Source organism: Sebastes fasciatus, chromosome 5, assembly GCF_043250625.1.
Source record: "Sebastes fasciatus isolate fSebFas1 chromosome 5, fSebFas1.pri, whole genome shotgun sequence".
Lineage (NCBI taxonomy): Eukaryota > Metazoa > Chordata > Actinopteri > Perciformes > Sebastidae > Sebastes > Sebastes fasciatus.
The window spans coordinates 10,781,259-10,800,313 of NC_133799.1; the positions used below are offsets into that span (position 1 = coordinate 10,781,259).

A 19,055-nucleotide genomic window follows, 5' to 3' on the forward strand; every position below is an offset into this window, starting at 1 on the left:
ACAGTTATTGAATTAATTTCGATGTCTTTGGTAATTTTCAATCTTTTAAATAAATTATGATTGGCGATGACAACTTTATTGACCGATCTATCAGTTGTTTTTGTGGTTAATTATTAATCGTAATAGCCTATTAAAATATCACAAAATATTGAAAAGTGGCCATCAAAAGTTCTCAGAGCCCAAGGCAACCCCTTCAAATTGTCCAATCAGCAGTTCAAAAGCCAAAGATATTCAATTTACAAATATATAAAGCAGTCAAAAACAGCAAATCCTCACATTTGGGAAGATGGTTCCAGCATATGTATGCATTTTTTGCTTGATAAGTCATTCTTAAATGGCTAATTAATTATCAAAACTGTTGAAGCTTAGTTTTAAAGGTTACTTAGCCTCTGTATTGTAGCCTATTGGTTCTGTTAAACATTGCCAAAGTTAAGGAAACACTTTCCATGATCTCTATTGCTTAGAGAAGCCAAATATGAACCGTTAAACGTTGTCGAAACACAAGCTGCTTTCCAAGGAGAACCTAAATAAAATAGTCTGATATCGGCAAATAATTTAAACCAGGAAGTATCTGATTGAATAAGTACTAATTCAAGGTCATTTTTATTACCTGACATTTTTTGGTACCAAAAAAACTATTGAGGTTTGATAACCAGCATTAGTGTCCCCATGTGCATTTATTTACACACAATGTGCAAGTTAGCTGTGTAGAGCAGACGATGGCGGCACAATGGTCCATTGGGTAGTGTAGCACTGTTGCAAAGAACATCTTAGACTCAAACTGTGCAGCTAGTTGCGTCCTGTCTGTAGAGTTTGCATGTTCTTCATGTGTCAGCGTTGGTGCTCTGCATTTCTTCCCACAGTCCAGAACACAAAGGTTTACTGTAGGTCAGTTTGGAAGCTCTTCATTGTATGTACAGTATTATTATGGCATAACCCTGTTGCAAAAAAAAATGAAATAAAAATAGAATTCCTTTGCATCTGTCCTAGTAAATCCAAATTCAAGCCACTGAAGCTGCCTTTAATTCAGTCATTCCATTATGAATGTGAAAACTGTAGCCTCTTGACAGGTCTGTGGCATCCCTAACCCATTATTAAATGAATATCACCATATCCCTTACGAGTGTACTCACTAATTACATAACATAAGTACTAAGTGAATGAGCTTAGGCTAAAATTGGCAATCATCATCTTGCAAAGTATTCTGAAACTGTTGAGTGGAAAATCAACACATGAAATATTAAAAGTTCTACCCGAGCGCTTAAGGAACTGTGCCTTTGATGTGGAGAAACTGTTGGTACCCACTGTGCTGCATCTTTGAATACACAGCTAACCCAAAAATGGGTTCATAAATGGGTCTATGAACTTGTCTAAATATATTTTGAAAATATACATTTTGTTTACTGTTTGACTGCTAGCTTAACAGATTCATTTCCTGTGAGAAATTCATGTACAGTAGTGTAATATATGAAGATACAGTGTGACCATTGGACTGTGTGGATCTGTGTATATGAGCATGCATGGGTATGCTGTTGTCCAGTTCAACAGTGAGGCCATAATACACTGTATGGACTTCACTTCTGTCCTATTAGATCACCTCACCATGATAGCCTGTTAGATGGAGGCAGGCCGGGAGACAACTGTTAGGCTGGAGCGAAAGAGTGAGAGAGGGAGTGTGTTTGTGACACAGTAGGAGCACTAGTTTTGTCCTCTACAAGTATAGCTGGAGAGGGTCTTGAGGATAATAAGATGTTGCTCAGGGCTTTTTAGTTTGCAGACAAGATTTTTGAGAGATGGTCGTGTTGGTCACAACTGCACTGTATTCTGTATTTCCATACATCAGGAATAGCTTGGGTTGAGGCTGCACCTGTATGTCTAACTAGATCACGTTTGGATGAATATTTTTTATTCATGTTTTGCCTATAATATTCAAAACTAATCACAAAATAGTGCAGAAACATGTCCCTATGTAAACATAGACCCATTTTTATTTAACAAGGAGTTGGCAGTCAGTAGACTTTTTCACGAAAGACATTAGGCTCGTTCGAGATGAGCCAGGCATGCGCTGCATCGATCACCAGTGATCGCCGCACAATGCATGATTTCTGTCTGACTTGATCCCGACTTGCTCTGATGTCATGCACACGTGGGCAACGATAACCTCACGAGATCGAGGCGGACGCAGATTTGAGGCGCAGTTCATCTCCAACAAGCCTACCTTGACTTGTCGGTAGGAAAAGCACAGGTGTAAAAAATGAGGAAATTAATGATGGTTGCTGAATCCCATTTAGCTGCTTTGATATCAGAGTCCAGGTATTGTGCATACTGGCTCACCGTCGCTCTCACTTGACCACCTGAATATAACAGAGCCATCGCTAGTGTTATTAGTAACACCTGTGCTTTTCCTAAAATGACAAGTCGAACTTTTCGGCTATGAAAAAAGCCAATGGCTAATCTTTGGCTTCACCTGGATTCCAGTTGGTTTGCTGGTGAAAAGCTTTGAATGTGTCTCAGCTGCAGGAAGTGTTGTCTTTGCATTGACACAAACAAATTTACAAAATGAAATTAACAATTCCTAACTGTATCGCTCTACAGTAATAGCATGGCAAAAGAAAAACACTAGTTCAGAACAACTACTTCCTGAATATCTGCAGTTTGAAAGAGTGAAAGTAGTTCAGTGCTCATATCAGTTTGCTAGATTCACTGAACATCATATTTCTATATATATTTTAGCAATCTTTCGCACAAATTGGTCAAGTCGACTGGGTAAAGTACTTACTACTAAACCTTACCGTACCTTGCTGAACTCTCTTGAGGATGCCCCCCGCCTTTCTAGTGTTGAGTCAGCAGATACTGCTGCTGGAGAAATGATTGTGTCATGTACAGTATGTAATGAGGACATCCTCTTGACTTGCTCTTGGGGCTAATCAAGATTGATTTTACACAGTAAGAGGAGAAATTGATTTACCGTTAAGAGTTCCTCCACAAGAAGAAGGGTTGGGTATTGAGGATTGGTTTTGAATTGGAACCACTTTGAAATTCAAGAACTGTGGATATTACATTATTATTATTATTAATAAATGCTGACAGTGAAGTGTGGAAATGCTGTTCATCAGTGTAAATGATAGTGGCGGGCTGTAGTTTGCGCTCAAAAGTGTGACCAAAAAAGGCTCCAAAAAAAGGCTTATAGTGATACAGCAAAATCTAAATGTAACTGCATAAAAATAATTACATACATATTAAAAAGTCCATAAAACATTGGCATGATAATGAAAATTCTGGGGTATTATGACTACAACTAAATGTTGGAATGCTATGTTGCAGCACAGTATAATAATGCAGCATTTGCTAAAGTTAGCACTTCCAACTCAAACAAAGCAGTTAACATTCAACAAATGTATGGCAAGATAAAAAATATTATTTTTCTCTTTATTTTACATTTGGATTAAAAAGAATCACACAATACCTTGACGAAACTTTGAAAACGTTTATGGCAGCTGAAAATAGTACTTTTTTTCTTCCAGCGTATTTTTGTTTCTTTTCTCACTCAAGTATTGTGCCTGTACTGGAATTGATTAGCTGAATTGTTGATACTGAACCCGTAGAATGAGCAGCTACTGACACAGAAAACACAGTGTAAAGTTTGATTAAAATCACATGTAAAAGTACTGTAATATACAAGAAGAGATACAAGCATAACAGACAGTTTCAACACATACAGTGCATAGAGTGGAGAGTACATCTTATATACATGAGGGTGAGCTACATTTATTTTATCTTGCCAGTAATGTGTCCATTGCTGAGGTTGTTTAAGTGCCTCAGAAGATAAATCAAACACACCTTAACTAGGTCAGACATTTCAACACATTCAAAATAGATGAATCTCTTCCTCTCTTTCTGCTCAGGTCTGTTTATTTTTACTGACTGAAGCCCTGGTGAAGTCAGTTGAGGTTTTCTCTTTATCACCGCTTCACCGAGTTAGATCAGATGTTTTAGATGTATTGAAGATGTTTATGACAAGCTTTCAAATTAAACCATACCTAGACTGTATATAAGAAGTGGACATTGGTTTGTGGACTGCCATTTTGGCCGTCGTCATCTTGGTTTTTGGCCGTTGCCATCTTGTTTTTTTGCAAACAGGAGTGACCCGAGAGAGTGGAGCTAAGTACAACAGAACACTGATTAAGACATTTTTAGGCGACCAAAAAGGTTATAATTAAATTTCATTAACATTTCAACACACTGTGAAAGGGTTAGATTTCTAAGACGAAAACACGGACAACTCCCAGACCAGACAACGTTGTGGTAGTGACCTGTCAATCACAAGGTAGCCACGCCCTAAAGCATCCCCTGCTTTATGGTCTATTTGACTCTAAATGGGACCATAATTTACTAAATGAACATCATGCTGTATCGAAGAAGACTTGAAATTAGCGATTGAGACCATAAACTCATGTTTACAATGTTTACTGAGGTAATAAATCAAGTGAGAAGTAGGCTCATTTTCTCATTGACTTCTATACAATCAGACTTCTTTTTGCAACCAGAGGAGTCGTCCCCTGCTGGCTATTAGAAAGAATGCAAGTTTAAGGCACTTCAGCATTGACTTCACTTCTTAGAACCAGAGGTTATCCCTAATTTAATCATTTAAAATAACTTTGTTTTATTTTTTCAGACATGTTATGCTACTTGTTTTCATCCCATCAGCTGTTAAATAATTCAGTTCCCGTTGCTGTTTTTTTATATTATACTTTCAATCCTAGTTTTAGAAGTTTAAACAACATCAGCTTTTTGTTGATAATTTAATTCCATGTGGATATTGGTAAGTTTTTAAAAAAAAGAAAACTGCGTCCAAGTAGCGCATGCATAACTCTTATTGTGACCTTGTTTTATCGATGATATTACATCACTGTATTGTGCACATTCAGAGAGGATGAAATTGAAATCTGTGTCTAACAAATGTGTCCTCTGATTGTGTTTGGCTGATGACTTTATATTGTTAAACCATTTGTGTCACGTTGTTATTGTTGCTAAATGAATCTGGTCATCAGCTGTTGCCTGATGTTCTTGCTCTGGAAATAAGTACTTCTGTACTTCATGCCAATAAAGCATGAGAGAGAGAGATGTTGGAGATGGAGAGAATGAAAAGATATAGAGAAAGAGATGGAGGCACGTGTGTGTGTGTGAGAGAAGTCCCTTACGGCAGAGGATCCCCTGCTCTTTCATATCTCACCAAGCGTGACTAACGCCTGGCTTTACTCTGACACACACACTCACACACACACACACACACACACACACACACACACACACACACACACATAGATACAAACTAGCACATAGACATGTACTAGGATGCTGAATCTGCTCCCAATCTAGTCACGTTTCTCTGGCTACGCAAGACTGGCTGACACACTAACACATGACAGCAACAGTGTGCACGCATGTGTGTGTTTCTGTGTTTGTATTTGTGTGTGTGTGTGTGTGTGTGTGTGTGTGTGTTCAGCTGGCTATCTGCAGGCATAGTCCTGATTAGGATGCTCTTGCTAGTCGAGCAAGCAGAAACACACATGCACACACTGTGATGTAGGAAGAGACATATTTGGTGTCTCTGTCCATTCATGCATTAATTCATTCAGACTGAGGTGTTCTTCTGCCATGAGAAAATTCAACGCCAAATATAGGATTATGGCGGACTACGTGTGTGTGGGTGTGTGTGTGTGTGTGTGTGTGTGCGTGTGAGTGCAGAGGGCAGTAGCATCAGTGTTGTGACAACAGTGTGAGCCAGGGTCTCTTCAGGGTCTTAGCGCCTGGCCGTTCAACCGCTGCTGTCAAGATTATTCTGAGGCATTTCTGACTAATTAGCGAGTCGACAGTGAAAGAAAAGATCAGGCCGAGAGGCGGCGAGGAAATGAAATGCGCTGAAGGTCACGAGACGGGTTCAGATCAGTTCATTTTGTCAGAGCAGTGTTTACTCCCAATCCCGGTCTAAATGAGGTTAAAGTATGCAGCAGGGGGAGGGCACGCACACACACACACACACAGCCACGTCTTTTTGAATCTACAGGAATTAGCTGATATACTGTTCTCCACTCCCTCCCTGCCCCAAAACACAATTTCCAGAATAGATTTTGCATCTTGTTGCTGACCAAGATGACAGTCAGCTGCAGTGTAGGGTCAAATGTAAACGATAGTGTTTTAATGATAAGCTTGCTGGATGTTAAAGCATGAGTTTGGAAACATCATTGATCAACACATCTCCAAATCCACTGGTGTAAAGTCTTTAGAATACCTCAAGTGTGTTACTAAAAAACTCATGACAGGAGAAATACCAATAACAGTCTGAGCCTGAGAACAAAACGTCTACATTTCTCTCTAGGGAAATAAGTTTAATTAGGACTGTGGGCTGTGTAGTTACTGGTGTAGAGACACAGAGGGAGCTGTATGATAAATCACACAGGCACACTTGATTTTGTAGTTCATCCATTCGCTGGAAGCTTGCCCTAATCTTAACCATTACCTCTACATGCCTAATGCCGATCTGAACCCCTAACCCAAGTGCACTCTCAGGGATGTCAGCTCTGGCTTTATGTTGGCTTGGCTACCTAGATACTATGTTGACATGCAGTTAGCAGCTAAATCTTGCCATGCGAGTGCAGCTTGTGTGTCATCTTGGTGTTGACATGGTCAGAGAATTTAAAAATCATCAGCTTCTCTTTATCAGTATCTCCTCTTCTGATTGGTTTACATTTAAATGGACAAATTAATGATTTAACCTGGATTGATTTATCAGTGTACTTCCTGGAAGGAGGTGTGCATTCAGTGTACAGAGAGACTCTCCTCTCAGCTGCTCAGCTGACTAAGTTGGACACCATATAACCACAATGTTACAGATTCAAAACTAGCCTAGGACCTGTCGTCCCTCCTATCCCCCCTCAGCTTCACTGACTCTCTCCACTTTACTCTGTCCAGTAAAGCAGAAAGAAGCATCAAATATTATTTTTAAAAAGACGAAGAGAAGCGACGGAGAGTGCGTAGGAATGGGGAATGGGGAATAAGACGGGAGAGAGGAAACAGTGAGACGTAACTGTAGTGCGAGTCTGAGATGTGGAAGGGAAAGAGGCATGATGAAGGTATAGAGGGATGAGGAGGAGAGAAAGAAACAGCAATTCCCCGAGGCAGGCTCGTCTCCCGCTCGCTGTCCTCATTCAGTTTTGCGTCTCATTTTGCCTAAAAACTTCTGTTTCAAGTCCAGGTTGTGTGTGTGTGTGTGTGTGCGTGTGTGTGTTTGTGTTTGCGTGGGAATGCATTCACGTTATGTACAGTACAGGAAGCTCAGGAACACAATTACTACCATGCTGGGTGTACACCTGGACTGCCCCATGTGCTTACACACGAAAACATTTCTATAAAAATAACTCATTACACACACATGCACACACACACACACACATACACACTCTGCTATGCTCTTTTTTGCTGGTTGCTTTTTCTGCACTAATCTTTCTTCTTTTCCAGCCTGACTAAATCTTTTCTGCTTCCTAAACTAACACTGTCTCTTTTTCTGTCTTTTTCCCCCCCTGCTTCTTCCTACCTCATCTTCCCAACCATCTCTGTCCTCTTTTTCTTTGACATTTCCTCTGTCCCTCTCTCTTGGCCTTCCTTCCTCTCCTTTACCATCTGGTGTCCTCTCCTCCTCCTCCTCCTCCTCCTTCTCTTTTCTCACTATAGAAGTATCGGTATCAAGAAGAGGAAGGGGCGTCACCAGGTGCCCCAAAACTCCACCAACACCCCTGCCATCAGCACCCAATGGGAGTAGCCAGAGAGCTGAGGGATGGAGGGACACTGGGGAGGGACGGAGGGACTCTGGGGAGGGACGGAGGAGGGACCCTGGGGAGGGACGGAGGGACCCTGGGGAGAGACGGAGGGACTCTGGGGAGGGACGGAGGGACCATGGGGAGGGATGGAGGGACCATGGGGAGGGACGGAGGGACCATGGGGAGGGATGGAGGGACCATGGGGAGGGACGGAGGGACCATGGGGAGGGATGGAGGGACCATGGGGAGGGACGGAGGGACCATGGGGAGGGATGGAGGGACCATGGGGAGGGACGGAGGGACCATGGGGAGGGATGGAGGGACCCTGGGGAGGGACGGAGGAACCATGGGGAGGGAGGGGGGGACCTGGAGGAGAGAGGGAGGGGGCGCCGGGACCATGGAGAGAGAAAGGGAACGATCACTGGGGAGGGACGGATCTCTTGGTCGCCGCGGTGACCTGCGGGGCGCGGAGCTGGTTCAGGTGGCGGAGCGGCAGCTGTCTCAGATTCAACACGTTCACGGATACGTCACTCACACACACATCACGCCTGCTCAGGTAACTAAGGCTTTGGCTCTTTCATCAGTATGTTAACCAACACACACACATGCACACACACATGCACACACACACATTATACTGACATATTGTCAGTCAGTTCCCCGTCACATCTGCACTGTCTACCTGCCTGTCTCTGTTTAAGAAACAAACGCATGGCTCAGGGCTCACTTTTACATCATGTTCGCCCAAGAGATTATGTCTGTCTGTCAATCCATACGTCAAAATAACTTTGTTGACAAATGCTGTATATTTGGAGCCAGATATCACTGCTGTTCCCTGAAACCTTTTGGTGATCCTTATGTTTTGACTCAAAGGCCCAATGGAGGTACAGCGTCAAATGATCCTTTCAAAAGTCAAAAGATACTTTATTGGAGGAAAACAAATGAAATACATTGTCACTTCACATTTTACTTATCCATTAAGTATGAATGTTTTTTACTAGATACGGTCATTAACAATTAACAACATTAGTTTATTATGTTGATAAAAATAATTATCTGGGCAACATTACACTTCCTTCAAAATGTATTTGCTGTTATTAAATTAGTGGTATATTATTATCATTTCTGGGGTAAAGGGTTGCAAATCTTGCGTGATGATTTTTTGTTGTGGGTCTACTCTTTTGTTTACAATTTGATCACGGACTTTCCCTTTAAAATGACTCTAAAATGACTCTACAGTTCTTTGGGAACCTTGGGCTTTTGAAACCTTTTTTTTAAATTATAATGCAGTCAAGCTTAAATTAAGCCTGTTTGTCACGGTCCCTTAAAAAGTGACATGCTAGAGATAAAAGATTATTAGCCAACAGCAGTGATATGCTAAGTTCATGTCTATTGTGATTGTGACGTAATGTATTCAGAGTTTGGTCTAATATCAGAAAAACAAAAACAGACGCTGATGGCTTTTCACAGTGTTGATCAAGGTGGCAGAGGCACCTCTCTTTTTTAAGTTCAAGTGCAGACAGAAGTAAGGAGACTTGTTTCAATATGTCTCCAGACTGAAAGTGCTTAGAAGTCAAGGATACTGGCCTACATTTTCTTCCACGCACAGAGCCTTTCTTTGTACCAGGAGAATACTTTAGCAGAACTGTGCATGAAGCGATTCAGTCGAAATCTTGTCCCATTTTTTAGTAATGAGACCCATTACTATCTCTGTTCTGCACTCGGTCCGTGTCTGTCTGGCTCCCTCTCGCTTTGTGTCTCTTCTTTTCCCCCCCTCTATCTCTCTCACACACACACTCATAATAGCACAGCGTAGCCGTCTAATCTTTTTATTTTGGTTGATTGGGCTGTATCTGTCTGCAGATTAGTGCTTACATCACTGTACTCGCACTGCTCTGACCACACACACACTCTCTCACATACACATACTTGTTTCCCTGCAGCACACTCATTCCCCAACACAAACACACACAAACACACACACACACACACACCTCATTATGCCCCATCATGTTTGTTTAACTTTTGTTGACATTTCTTGCTCTACTTTTGCTCATACTATTACTGTTTTTTTTAATTGTAGGTTTTAGTGGTGTCTGGTAAATCATAATTATGGTCTTTTATATGTGGGATGTAACAAAAGCTGGCCCATAGTCCATTAAAATTACATAAGAATATGCTAATTAAGAATATCCAATTACTTACTACCACATTGAATTATATGGTAGTGGTGATCAAAGGGCCATTAACTCGTCGGTCTTCCTCTGGATTCTTTTAAGAATAACCTCAGCTTTTCAAGCCATAAGCCACAAGAGGCTTTATAGTGATTTTAAAACAGACTTACATATAAAATAAGATTTAAATGTTCCTCTGCTTCTTGCATGACCCACCAACATGTCATCCTGTCTAAATTCTGTCACAAGTGAGGATCAGTTAGTGTATTATTTTCATTAAATCACCTCTTACGTTGTCAGTAGTACAGTATGTGTACATTGGGGTGAGTTACAACTGCCTTTAGCAGTATGTGTATTAGTGGTGTGTCAGTTGCAAGTCATTATACACTGTCATTCGTTTGTCTCTGCACTGAGTCAGTCGTCAGTCACCGCAAGTTCAAAGTTTGTCTGCTGGGAAAGCCTGGACAAAACTGAAGATGTCATCACTATTGTGAAGGAAAGGTTGGTGTGTAGCTCCACCTTGTGGTTGGACACCACCCTCCCGTCACTTCCAACCCATAAATAGTTCACTGTTGAAATCACAGAGGGGGCATGTAAGGCCATATGGGTGTTGCTATTGATAGATAGATGGAATGAATTGTTTATCTTTGTATCCATCCATCAATAAGACTTTCCATCCGATCTCCGTTTACTGTACGCCAACGATCGTGCAGTAGATGTGTGATGTTTGTGGAAATACAGCTAAAGAGTTTTAGGCTGTTGTCCTTATATTGCATCAACCTCATTCCCTTAGTAGCACTGAGGTTCCGCTTGCTTCATGGTCATGGCGTAGAGGTTTCAGTACCCTCGCCCGTACCACACCACAAAATCATCATCAGCATCATCACCGCTCTTTACAGACAGATCCACTTCAACTGCTCATCACCTGTATGGCTGTATACAATCTGTGATGAGGAACTGTGGTGAATATGTGTGTTGCTGCTGCTGTATTTGGGTTTTCAGGTTGAGAACTCCTCCTTCCCAAATGGTGTGTGTGTCTGTGTGAATGTGGGACCGCAGGTGCTGGATCTGGCTAGCTTCTGTATGACAGATGGAGCTGCCACCTTGCTCTCCCCATGTACATGTTCTCCCTCTCTCTGGCACGCACGTACGCACGCACGCACGCACGCACGCACGCACGCACGCACACACACACACACACACACACACACACTTCTTGCTCTCTGTAATTTATCTTAAGTGCACATTTGTGTTACTTCTCAATACATTTTATAAATAATCCATGCCTATAAAACATCTTTTAATGTAACACGTATGTATTTACTGAAGACTTATTTTCCTCCTCTTCATCTACTCTGCCCTAGTTCAAATCAGAAAGAGATTTTTTTTTTTTTACATCAGTTTTACCATATGAAAAATACTATGCCGTAGAAATGTGTAATTTTTAGGGCTGTCAAAGCGATAATAACGTGTTAACGCAAATTCATTTTAACGCCACTAATTTCTTTAACGCATTAACACAACTTGCAATTTTTAGGTTGTCTCGAGCTCAGTTTTAAAGCTAGAGTAAAGATACTGGCATCATATGAAACTAGGAAACCTAAAGAATCCATTGGTACCAACCATGTCATACTAGCTTGTCACGAAGGAGGTTAAATAATGCTTCAAATTTGCACTAAATTTTAGCGAGAAAAATTGGCATGGCCATTTTCAAAGGGGTCCCTTGACCTCTGACCTCAAGATATGTCAATGAAAATGGTTTCTATGGGTACCCACGAGTCTCCCCTTTACAGACATGCCCACTTTATGATAATCACATGCAGTTCGGGGCAAGTCATAGTCAAGTCAGCACACTGACACACTGACAGCTGTTGTCGTCTGTTGGGCTGCAGTTTGCCATGTTATGATTTGAGCATATTTTTTTTGCTAAATGCAGTACCTGTGAGGGTTAAGATTTAAAACTAGAGGGAAGATACTGGCATCATATGACACTAGAAAACAAAAAGGAATCCGATTGGTACCAACCACATCATACTAGCTTGTGGCGAAGAAGGCTAAATGACACTACTAATTTACACTCAATTTTGGCAGGGAAAAACTGGCATGGCCATTTTCTAATGGGTTCCCTTGACCTGAAAATGGGTTCTATGGGTACCCACGAGTCTCCCCTTCACAGACATGCCCACTTTATAATAATCATGTGCGGTTTGGTGCAACTCATAGTCAAGTCAGCACACTGAAACACTGACAGCTGTTGTTGCCTGTTGGACTTCAGTTTGCCATGTTATGATTTGAGCATATTTTTATGCTGAATGTATTACCTGTGAGGGTTTCTGGACAATATTTGTCATTGTTTTGTGTTGTTAATTGATTCCCAATGATAAATATATACATACATTTGTATAAAGAAAGCATATTTGCCCACTCCCATGTTGATAAGAGTATTAAATACTTGACAAATCTCCCTTTTGAGGAACATTTTGAACAGATAGAAAATGTGGGATAAATTTGCGATTAATCGCGATTAACTATGGGCAGCCATGCGATTATACACAATTAAATATTTTAATCGATTGACAGCCCTAATAATAATAAAAAAGTAAACACAAACAAAGGAAGACAGAACGGACAGACAGCAGACCATCCATCCATCCATCCATCTGCAACCGCTTATCCCGTTAGGGGTCGCGGGGGGGCTGGAGCCGATCCCAGCCGACATTGGGCGAAGGCAGGGTACACCCTGGACAGGTCGCCAGTCCATCGCAGGGCTTACACATAGAGACAGACAACCATTCACGCTCACATTCACACCTACGGGCAATTTTAGAGTCCACAATTAACCTAACCTGCATGTCTTTGGACTGTGGGAGGAAACCGGAGTACCCGGAGAAAACCCACGCTCACACGGGGAGAACATGCAAACTCCACACAGAAGGGTCCCAAGCCGGATTCGAACCTGCAACCCTCTAGCTGTGAGGCGCCAGTGCTAACCACTGCACCACCGTGCAGCCCCTGACAGCAGACCGTGAAGAGATAATCACTGAATTTGACAAAAAGTGTATTATTGTATTAAAATCACAGGCACCACCTTTAAGGTTAGACTGAAATGCAGCTAACCGAAGCTAAAGCTAATTTCTAGACTTTTTTTTAATATATTTCCTGTGATTGAAAAAGCTATTTTGATGGTCCAACACCTCAGCAATTGTTTGTTACACTACATGCAGTACTTACTGTTTATAAGGCAGTGGCTAAATTCAACTATTACAGATAAAGAAAAAGTAACACCAGATAAACTAGTCCTGCTAAAAGCTGACTAGCCTACCTTAGATGCCCTTTGGATTGTCCAAACAGAGACTAAAGTATCTGATTTTACCTGAAAATTAGCCTACTTTTGTGTATAAAAGTGATAAACTTTCTGTAGTTCGTGCTGTCTGCCACTGTAAGGCAGTACTGGTCAATATATTATGATCTCAATATTTGAGTTAAATAAATGAATGGTCATTGGCTATCGATGACATCCTGCTCAAGCTTGATTGAAGGACCTGAAATATAGAGTTATTTGCACAGACGAGAGCTGTGGACAATTTTGTCTCATGCAGCTGAATTGTTTCCCTTCGCTTTGTAAAAAATTGGTATACATAATTATATTTTAGATAACTGTGTAACAGTCAGGCTGGTACCCACGTGCAATAATCAGACTGGAGTAGACTTTATTGGTGTGCCACAGTGTGTGTGTGTGTGTGTGTGTGTGTGTGTGTGTGTGTTGCACCATGCTGAGCTCTGTCTGTACATCGTAGGTAGAATCTCCTGAGGTTCCCTTTGATGACGAGGCGTGGCCTCACCAAGAGGGAGAGAGGCTGAACGAAGTCCCAGCTCCGCCTTTCTCCTCCCTCTATCCACAGAGCCACACCTACTACCAGGTAACCCCGCCTCTGAGCATGTCGCATGCATTCTTAGCTTTGTTTGTTTGTGACATGATGTTCGTTTCTCGTCTCTGAAGTTCAGGTTATATGAGCATGCTGTTCTAGATTTTTTGTTCATTCGTTTCTTGTTTCGTGAGACAGCTGTGCAAATAATCCCAAGATTTGTGAATCTGTGGGGAATTGTTGTTGCATCGGTGGAAATTCACAGACACCGTGCCTCAACACCCTCACAGAAACATCTTAAAGTGTTCCATGTAGCATCTTAACATCAATAAATAGTTAATAAGACAGACACTCTTCCTCTATGCAAATGGAGCTAAAGCACCAGAGGTCTCAGTGGCAGATGGTGCAAAGGAGGAAAACTGAAGGAAAAATAACTTGTTTATATTCGTATAAAAAAAAGAGACTGGAGGGAAGGCTGTCAGGAGGGAAGGGACACATTTGATATCCTCTTAAAGAAGCTTCATGGTTTAATTTGGAGAAACAACACAAATGTGAGACAAGGTATATCTTCAACACGTCCTTTGTTTATTGTATAATTAATTTCACAATCTGAGTATACTCATTATTACTTACATTTAAAAAAAATACAATGCTACATGTAGCATCTTTAAAAGGCCGATTCTGCAGCATGCTCACTCTTTGCTTTTATCTGATAACAGAAATGTACTTCACCAAAACGCAGCTGTAATGTTCTCGTATATTCTGGTTTTGTTTCTCTAAACCACGAGAACACAGAGCATGCTAATGCTGCGATTGTTATGTTTGTCTGACGTGACAGCTTATGTCTTTATGTACTGTGCACATGGTCTGACATGGACTTAATTTATTACACAAGGAGTAGACCTGCATGTGATCTCATCTTCACTTGATACTCAGAACTGCTGCTGAGTCTTTTCTTTGAGTCTGTATGAAGGATTTTGAAATGAAAGTAAATAGAGAGTGGAAAGAGAACTGAGACGGTTTCCTCTTCCATCTCCTCTGGTTGTATTAGTTGAGATATGTAGTTGCAGTTTGTAAACTGCAGGAGGCAGTAGAGGCAGAAGTATAACCACCATACTGTGTGGTGCCTTCACAACTCAAGATCTGACTGAACTGAATTAAAAACGGTTTAATAGCAAGCATTATGACTGAATGATTGAATATTGCTGGTAAAGAGACTCAATAAATGAAATAGCAGGGCTTATTGTTAACAGTATTGGCATATGTGTTAGACAGTTTATGGTAGACTGAAGAGGAAATGCAGCCGACACTGCAGCAGTATAATTGACTTTGCTTAAATAACTCCACTGACTAAATTTATATCTACTGCAGAGACTGATTAAGGAGAAACAGTAAAATCAAAAGTCACTTGGTGCCTTTCTATAACACACACGAACAGTAAGACACACATAGGCCACTCAAAAACCTTATAGTGGCTCTTAGTCATTAAGCTAATGCAGATAATTAGGAAGGAAGGAAAGACAGAGAGGGTCAGGGAGCGGCAAGAGATGGGATAAAGAGAGAATTACAGGCAGACAGACACAGAGACAGAGGGCAGATTTGTTGCTAGATGTTAATCAACCTGTCAGTCAGCCAAATCACTCCACTCCTCCTCCTCTTTTCCCCTCCTGCTGCTGATACAGTAATAGAAATTAGACATTTACTCTGCACTTACTGTAATGTCTGACAGGTGTACAGTGACTGCCACAGTATGGGGGGCCACATGGATGAATAGACAAACAAACCAGCTACTGTATATTCAGCAAACTCTCAAGTTTTTACTATTCTCCTTGATTGTGATTGTCTTTAAATCAGTGTCAGGGTTATATTTGTCCACCTTTAAGGGGAGGTCTGGTTTGCATTGATGGACTTGAGCCCGCTGTGTAGATCAAGTTTTTTAAGGTTTAATAAAACAACAGCATGGCACTAGCTTGACCCTTGGGCAGCTATTATTAGATGTTACTTAGATGTTTAGAGCTTAAATATGGCCCCTTCCATATGTAATCACCCTTACAGTATAGCAAATACGGCGAGGAATAGTGTCGCTTTTATTTGCGCCATCTATTTACAGGAAAGTTAATTTGCAGATGTTTAAACCTGCAATAACTGATACATTGGCCACTCAGGGGCAGTGGAAACTGACATATTAAGACTTATTTACGCATTGAGCAGATACAGAGTAACATTAACTTCCTGGTGGAAGTCCAATATTCACTCTCCTTTTAGCTCTGTTTTGGTCTCCACCAACTCCAGAGGGAAAGCGCTGTCTCTTTAGCTGCTAAATGCTCCACTATGTTCACCAGCTAGTTGCTAACTTTGTTTCTCTGTAGTTTGGTGTTGAGCTGCATGCTACAGCCAACAAAGATGCTATAAGAGAGGCGATAGTGAGCCAAAACAGTAAAGTTGCTGCTAAACAGCTAAACAATGAGCTGAAACTCGCTATAAAGCTCTGTGGAGCTGCAGAATCGGATGGTAATTCTCTGTGAATTCATCACTACAAGTGACCCCTTTCACATTACACTAAGTAATTTGATCCGTTGCCACTATAAAAAAATATTGTGCAAAGAATAACCTGAGCTGTATAGCTAAGTAAAAGCCCCACCCCACGCCCCCAAACACCATCTGAGACGCTAAATATTTGACCTGGCCTATTGGGATTGATCTGGGGCTTTGCTTACACTGCAGTGCTTTATATCTGTTCGTCTATACCCCCAGTATTTACCAAGGGAGCTCGACATATAGCTTTTCAAAATGGTGCTTACCAGAATCTGAAAGGGATCTAATGGAAGGGCTGGGGGGGAGCCAGAACGGTTAGGAACCACTGGAATAGACCGCAGTATAGATCTGCATGACGTCTGGTTTACAGTGCTTCTAGCTGCACCAGCGTCTCTTTATGGTTGTTGACAACACAAAGCTGATAATTATTATGATTCTATTCAGAGCCATGTTAAAGTTAAAGGCGAACTAACACAATGTTACAGGGCAACAAAAGTACAAATTATGTCTCAGCTTTGGTTGGCCACCGAAAAATGCTTGTTAACCAAATATACTTCAGATGTTACTACTTGTAAATTAATTATACAAAATCTTATATAAGCACAGTCGCTGATAAAATCAGTAGGGATGAAGCCTCAAGTCTGAATTTTGGCCAAACATACATAAGTGCATTGTTACTGGGTTACAGTGTCAGGATGTCTGCTGCCTGCTGAGCTAGTATCCAAAATAGATTGTGGGTCAATCTGTGTTGGAACCACGGCCAAATCATTTGTTAAAGAAGTGAACACAGCATTTGTATGCCAGGCTGTCTGTCTATCATAGCACGGCCTACCTGTAGAGGATGGAAGGGCAAAGTTGGCCCTCCCAGCAGTCGGACATTAAACATGCATGATGTGTGCTTTTATTTAATTGGTCCTGAAATATTAATAGAGCCAGCATTCACTGGCTGACATTTGACTGGAGAGGGAGAGAAGGAAAAAGTGAAAGAGGCACATGAAGGCGGGGTTAGTTGTGATATAGCCAGTGTGTCACTGGATTGTTGCTGTGTCAGCTGGCATGTCAGTGGATTGTATTTTTTGTCATGGTGGCTTGCTGCAGACACACTGGCTGTAGAGAATGACTGGCAGATGCTAATGATATGGTTCCAGTTGTAATTTATGCTCTTACTGTGCGTTTACATAGCAGCCAACATGATTGATGTCTTGCTCAAGTATGTGTTGGTTTAGAGAGAGTTTAACCAGGAAGCATTTATCCAATATCTTACCATAAACAACTCAATGCTTTTTTTAGCCACGCCAGCAGCAAGACTCTAGGGAAGGCACTATTGGTCGTTCCATCACTTTGGTCCAGTTTTAGTGAAACAACTTGACAACTATGGGATTGATTGCCATACAATTTGGTTCAGACATTTATGTCCCACTTTAGGATGAATTGTGATAACTTTTCTGAATTGCTTATCATATATATACATATCCATCAGGTCAATTTCAATGTTTCCAATACTTTGGTTTATGACCAAATATCTGCAAAACTAATGACATTCCCATCAGCTTCAGATGGACTTTGTGTGAAATGCTAATTAGCAAATGTTAGCATACTAACACACTAAGCTAAGATGGTTCACATCACAATGTTAGCATTGGTATTGTGAGCATGTCAACATGCTGATGAGAATTCTTGGCGGTCCGTCACAATCCACATTTTACAGACAGCAGGTTTGCTGGTTGCCCCCACACGAGCCAAGCTTTCCAGGTTGCTCAGTGGCTTTCTCGTGGTGTGGATATACAGAAAAAAATATTATTTAGTAGCCACTTAGGACTGTTAAAGGAACAATGTGTAGCATTTAGGGGGATCTATTGGCGGAAATGGAATATAATATGAATAAGTATGTTTTCTTTAGTGTATAATCACCTGAAAGAATCATTGTTTTGGTTACTGTAAAATGAGCCATTTACACAGTATCTACATACGGAGAGAGTCCTCTTCATGGAGTCCGCCATGTTTCTACAGTAGCCCAGAACGAACAAACCAAACTCTGGCTCTAGATAGGGCCATTTGCGTTCTCGCGTCGGCCACTGTAGTTCTCCTACACGTTTGCCAGTTTTTGTTGGTTGGAATCTGCAACCTCACCGCTAGATACCATGAAATCCTACATACTGCACCTTTAATATCTGTAGCCTTTGTAGTCTTGTAGCAGCTTGGCTGGTCTGTAGCTATTTTATATTCAAACTCTTAAGTATTAGTCACAGAAGCCTCTTGTAGAGGCGATTCAAGCCAGATCAGGGGGACACTTCACGCTCACCCACTCTATTTCCCTGTCACATATGAGGCAGTTTTCTTCGTATTAGTTTAATAAAAATAAAAAAAAAAGCATAAGAAAACTCAGTGGTATTCAGATCTTCAAACAACACATTAGTCAGCCAGTACCAGGTGTATTTCAGGACTCGGAACGCTGTTGCCATAGATACAGTTCCCAAGGAAACACAGGAAGAAGCTGTGACAGGGGTCCTGCTCCACCTGTGGCTAATTCCTCAGAGAGGCTAAGATAGCTGTGTAGGCTAGCTGTACAGCTCAAGCGCTAGGGGATACTGCTGCAAATAGCTCTGTTTAGTGTGTGGTAGTGAGCTCAGAGTGACCTGCCAGATGAAGCTAGATATACACCT

General features: G+C 41.3%; 1 protein-coding gene across 4 annotated transcripts in view; it reads left to right on the forward strand.

Moving 5' to 3' along the window:
• Positions 1–19,055, forward strand: part of LOC141767569 (discs large homolog 1-like protein) — a 121,051-nt gene that overhangs the window by 23,203 nt on the left and 78,793 nt on the right. The window contains exons 1-2 of one of the 4 annotated variants that reach the window (XM_074635032.1): positions 8,077–8,373; positions 13,789–13,911. The exons of 2 other annotated variants lie outside the window; for them this stretch is intronic. In XM_074635032.1, the coding sequence (XP_074491133.1) occupies positions 8,080–8,373; positions 13,789–13,911 (417 nt within the window). In that variant the 5' untranslated portion in view covers positions 8,077–8,079. Of the gene's footprint in view, positions 1–8,076; positions 8,374–13,788; positions 13,912–19,055 lie in introns of those variants that run through there. One more of the 4 variants, XM_074635033.1, reaches the window with a different exon arrangement.